General features: G+C 39.9%; 1 protein-coding gene across 1 annotated transcript in view; it reads right to left on the bottom strand.

Moving 5' to 3' along the window:
* Nucleotides 1-4,985, bottom strand: part of serpinf2a (serpin peptidase inhibitor, clade F (alpha-2 antiplasmin, pigment epithelium derived factor), member 2a) — a 9,095-nt gene extending 4,110 nt beyond the window's left edge. The window contains exons 1-7 of the mRNA XM_005751259.1: nucleotides 4,932-4,985; nucleotides 4,611-4,839; nucleotides 3,896-4,039; nucleotides 3,757-3,799; nucleotides 3,233-3,378; nucleotides 2,638-2,780; nucleotides 698-893 (exon numbers count right to left, since the gene is read on the bottom strand). Of these exons, the coding sequence (XP_005751316.1) occupies nucleotides 698-893; nucleotides 2,638-2,780; nucleotides 3,233-3,378; nucleotides 3,757-3,799; nucleotides 3,896-4,039; nucleotides 4,611-4,839; nucleotides 4,932-4,985 (955 nt within the window). The remainder of the gene's footprint in view (nucleotides 1-697; nucleotides 894-2,637; nucleotides 2,781-3,232; nucleotides 3,379-3,756; nucleotides 3,800-3,895; nucleotides 4,040-4,610; nucleotides 4,840-4,931) is intronic.
* Nucleotides 4,986-5,565: the final 580 nt, after the last annotated feature.

The following is a 5,565-nucleotide window of genomic DNA, read 5'->3' as shown; positions in this document are numbered from 1 at the left end:
TTCTTTTCCAGCTATTTATTTATGAGTGACTTATGTATGTATATATATGTATATATTGTACTATTCTTAGTGTATTGTCTGTCTTGTCTTAATGTTGGTTTATGTTGGTTTATAATGGAGCACTGTAACAAAAAATAATTTCCCCCAGGGATCAATAAAGTATTCTGATTCTGATTTATTGTGGTTGCAAATACTGAATTTCAACTGTCTGATTAGTCAAAGGTCACCTAAACGTTTCTCTGTAGAGCATCCACAGTACAATTGTAGGGAGCCATCTAGGGTTGAATAGGTTGCATCCACCCCCTTTAACACCCATTTGGAAACACTTTTGACAGAAAAACTTATTTTGAAATATAAAATCTTCCAGTGTATGATGAACTGAAGGTAAATGTCAGAAGACCGTAACATCTGGAGGAGCTTGAGAGACTTGCCATAGAAGAATGGGCTGGGATTGCTCAGGAGAAGCATATGAGACGTGTTGAAAACTACAACAAGTGACTGCGGGCTGTCAGTATCAGGAGACCTAAAAACTTTAGCCCTACTATGATTTTTGTTTGTTTGTTTGTTTAATAATTTTGTTTCGGTGTTCATCCAAAATTCATAACAGGACTAACAATTTTGTCCTCAACTGTAAGTCCAAAGACCAAGGAAATCCTCAAAATTCAAGATGTCTTCAGTGACTCGTTCAGTTTCTTACCCATGTTGGTCAGAGCCGCCTGGAGCTCCTTTTGGTACTCCAGCTTCAATTTAGGCAAGTTCACCTGCATCAGTTTCTCCTGAGGTAGAGATCTGTAGAGGTCGGAGATGTTTAGTTTGGAAAGCACTGACAACAGGTTTCCTCTGGGAAGGATGATTAAGAAGCTGGTGTTTCCCTTGAAGGGAAAACTGGCAACCTGGACAAGAGAAGATGATATTTTGTCTGTGTCTTTTCCCCAACTTCATCTCAACATATAAACTAAAAGTTGAAGGGAACAGGCTGGAAGATGAGCCTTGCAACTTTGGATGGGAAACTGAGAAATTATTTGTAACTTTTGTTGTTGCCTTTGGCAGGAGACCATGGATTAACCTCCTGAGAACCAGCCTATTCATTTATGTCCTCTGTAATGTACTTTTGTTTTTGGTCTACATCTTTTGATTTCTTTGACCTATCCTAATACGTCCTTTTTAAACAAAGAGTCTCTGTGGCTTTTAAACCGCAAAACACGCTGCGCCAAAACTTGGTCCACCCCAAGGATTGGGTCCCCGACACAAACAGAGTAACATAGTGTACGCTGTTAAGTGCAGGAGGATTGCCAGGATTTATACATCGGGGAAACCAAACAACCTCTGGCTACAACACAGAAGAGCTACCTCGTCAGGCCAGGACTCTGCAGTCTATTTACACCTACAGGCCAGTGGACACTCTTTCAATGATGAGGATGTAACATCCTGGACAGGGAGGAACGCTGGTTTGAGGGCGGAGTCAAGGAGGCCATTTACGTGAAAAGGGAAAGACCATCTCTGAATGGAGGAGGGGCCTAAGGGTACCTCTGTCACCATCTTACAGTTCTGTGATTGCAGCCATTCAACTCTCTGTGAATGGGACTCATGGCCACTGATCAGTGAGCATGACAAGTTGTATATTAATGATCAAGCAACTGACCTCGTTATGCAAATATACTGTTTATAAGGTTGGGCAAAGCTGCAGTCAGCTGAGACTGAAGAAGTCACCTGGATGAGTGACGAAACGTTTCTCCCACTGAAAACGTTACGTCCAGATGAACAGAATCAACTTTTGGGACTAATAAGTCCTGGTGTATTAAATAGATGACATCCTGGGCTTTACATTGATATCTCGTGTGTTTAACTCCAAAGAGGAAGGAAATCACAAAAAAAGTTTAATAGGAAGATTCATTTTTCTTTGGTTCTCAGGATTAAGGCATGGCATAGGTGAGCTTCCACAGCTGCTATAAGACAAACAAATTTAAGATTTTTATAGAATAAAAAAAAATAACTAATCTTGAGATCTTATCACAAACAACAAATATGCTTTTCAAGTCACATGGTCAGTGTTGCCAACTTAGCGACTTTGTTGCTATATTTAGCGAGCCTTCAGACCCCTTAGCGACTTTTTTTTCTAAAAAAAAGTCGCTAAAAAAGACGTGAAAGCGCGTATCGCTTTTACTCTCAACAAGCAGCGGGTGCTGTAACGCAGTCAGTTCTTCTTTTACTCTTATGCTGTTTAGTGTAAAAGTGTAAAACTACTTATAAGCACACACACAAAGTAACTCCACCAAAGCGACTATTTCGGGTCACTTTTGCCGGTCCAAGCCCGGGTAAAGGAGCAGGGTTGGAATTGTGACATTGAAAAAACAATAATTGCTAAAAGAAATTTAATTTGTAGCTCTAAATAAACTCTAAATGCATTTAGGACGTTTTTACTTTATGTCTCTTCCACGATGTTATTTCTCTCTCCAACAACGTAGGTTACAATTAGATTAGCATGACCAATTATGCAAATTAGGCGATGACATCATTTAGCGACTTCTAGCGACTTGTAGGACAGCCAATAGCGATTTTCCTTACTGAGGAGTTGGCAACACTGCACATGGTTTCTGTCTATGTTAAATGTTGTGCTACCCCAGACGTTGGTGTTACCTGTGCTTCCAGTTTGGAATCATACATCAGGCGTAAAGGGTACTGGACAGATTTCATCATGTCCACTGACACAGAGTTCTGGCTGTCCAAGTAAAACTCTCCCTTTGATGTTGCTTGTGGGTCAAACTGTGTTTGCCACTGACCTGATGAAAAGTGGAAAAAAGTCAGAATCATTAGCAACTTAAATTCAGTTTATTTCTCAGTTGTTGAAGCGGCTGTAGATAATCACATTGTATCACGGCTTGTCTTTACAGTGCTCATTAATAGCATGAGATGCTTCCCTGGTTTGTACAATGTGCTGTCTGGTTATATGACAGTGGTACTGTTTCTTGAGAATGATGTCCTCCTTGGCCAGGACAGATTTTTTTTTTGCAGTTTTCACAATTCTGAGAGCTTTTTTCTCCCTTTAGAAAACTTTGATTTATTTGTCCTGTTAACCTGTTAGCAGTCGGACGTACCGCCCACGGTACATTGGATGGTTTAGGGGACTAATTGGACTGCTAAGGGGTTAATGAGCAAGGATTTAGCTTTGTTCCATCTTTTCTCTGACTGTAAAACACAATAATGAAGAGTTTTGTTTTGTGGAGTGGGTCACCTTTGAAGTATACAGCATTCATGAGCATAAGCACCACATCATGTGGAATACTTTCTAGGAAGTTGGGGATGTGTCCATTGGTAACATTCTCAACCCATTGGTTGACCTCGTCCATAGAGACTAAAGGAACAGGCTGTGATTTGTACCTGGAAAATTCATATCAACATGGCACATACAAGACAAGAGTAATGAACAGACATTTAAGAGAGGTATCTATTCTCATTTTTACCTATTTTTTTACCTGCATCAAATATAAAATTATATATTTTAACATGACATTTTGTATTATGCAGTGAACATTTCTGGCCACGCTCTCAGGCCCTCTTTAGCTTTCTTCTTAATATCTTAATTGATTTTGAGCATTGTTGCACCACCTAGCAAACTGGAAGACTGTAAAACCGTAAACAAACAGGAACGTATGAAACAAATTCGATTTATCCCTTTATTCCACCAAAAAAGTGTTTTTTTTAACTTGGCTGCTTCTCTGGAACTTTGTGCAATACTTTCCCAAATGTAAATTATACCTGTGCAGAGACTCTTCAACAAAGGACGCCTTCACTTTAAATCCTGAGAGAGAAAGGACAGGAAAAATACAAATAGAAGTCCAGATTTATACCAATCTTACGATAAATCACCACAAGTACAATATTCATCATCTCATACCTGGCTTCAGGTACATGCGTGCCGCTACCTCCAATGATGTGTGGCTAAAATGAGGTACAAGGCTTCCCAGTGCATGATGGTAGCATGCCAGACCGTGGGCATGAAGGGTCTTTAGTAGCAGCTTCTCTGTCTCAGTGCGAGCACCTTCGAGAAAAATCAGATCACATAATAAAACCAAAGAAACATTTCATACCAGCTCCTGAACTTCATCACAACATGTCTGCTTCTGTCTTGTGTAGAAAAGTACTAAATGTAGGCTGCTGGTGTTGATGATGTTTGTTCCTTTTGTATGTGCACTGCCACAGAAAAAAGAAAACTCACATTAGACAAACAGCTTCTTTGTAGCTGAATGAAACCACATTTAAAACCAGATCAGAATTACTGGCAGACTTTCTGTTGTTTTGGGTTCAGGAGTTGTGCTTCTCCTATTTTCATCTTAATTCTCTCTTGTTCACTTTAAGTTCAAACCAAACTTTCAGCCAGCTGGCACTGGATACAACGAAGTCAAATATCAAACTTCATTAGAAGGTGGAAATGACCATTTTTAACATTGTTCACAGTAAAGCCCAGACCCCTCCATCAAATTCAGTGCCTCGTCTTCATATTTTCAGGAAGTGATCAAGAATTTCACAGGTTTCGTCTTGTGACAGTGCTCGCAAATCATATTTCACAACGTTTGTCAGATAAAGAGATGAACCTCTAACCCACAACTGACCTAAGGTGAGTTGACCGAGGGCAAAAGCAAGACTGAGCGGTGAGAGGATGACATTGGGCTGCTGTGGACTAACAGGAAGATTTTCCAGGAGCTGCAAACCCAGTTGCTCGGTGGCCTTTCCTATTGCCCTGTGTGCCTCAGGGCTGAACGCTCCTCCACAGCTGTCACCCTCTGACGCCTCGTCTTCTTCTGTTTTACTGACACTTGTAGGTGCTGGACTGGGCTCTTCCTGAAGACATGAGAACAGACTGGGTTATTTTCTAGTGTACAGTTACAGAGAGAGTATTTCCCCTTAGTTATTTAGACTGAGGTTCTTCTTACAGTGAGTCCCAGATGGCAGAGACAAAGCAAGAGAAGAAGAGGATATAGCTTCATCTTTGAACAGTCAACCTGAAAATGTAAGGAAGAAGAACATATTTCATTTTAATGAGAATTATTATTCATCAACAGCAAAATGAAAATGGAAAGAGCCATCAAAGTCCGACACTGGAGACGTCCCAGACACGTGTACAGAGTTACTCTTTTTTAAGATTTTTAAGAGTTTTGAACTGATTAAAAGAATTCAGGCACCCAGTTTCTCTGAGAGAAAGTCCACTGGGTGCAATTCAGTGATTTTTATTTATTTACATTATAAAATGTTACTTTCTTATTTTTAAAAAAATGTTATTTTTCTCATTGCTAATTTAAGTCTTTTAACCAGAAAGAACACAGCTACAGAAATGCTGAGAAAATATTATCCAGCAGTAGTTTTTTCCATTTGCACCAATAAGAACGCAGCTACAGTGATGTCACTCGCTGGTTTTGCCATCCCAATCTTGTTTTGTGTTTTGATGTGATGAGCAAGACAACAACAACAATGTTTTAGGAATAAAAATCATGTTACCATGTTAACACAGTATATGAGTTACACCTCAGAGTACACCTGAGGCTCAGGGCTGGGCTGGGACAAAAAATC

This window comes from Pundamilia nyererei, unplaced genomic scaffold, assembly GCF_000239375.1.
Source record: "Pundamilia nyererei isolate P.nyererei 1_Seehausen unplaced genomic scaffold, PunNye1.0 scaffold00304, whole genome shotgun sequence".
NCBI lineage: Eukaryota > Metazoa > Chordata > Actinopteri > Cichliformes > Cichlidae > Pundamilia > Pundamilia nyererei.
The sequence above is the reverse complement of the archived record's forward strand: the minus strand, read 5'-3'. Positions and strand labels throughout refer to the sequence as shown.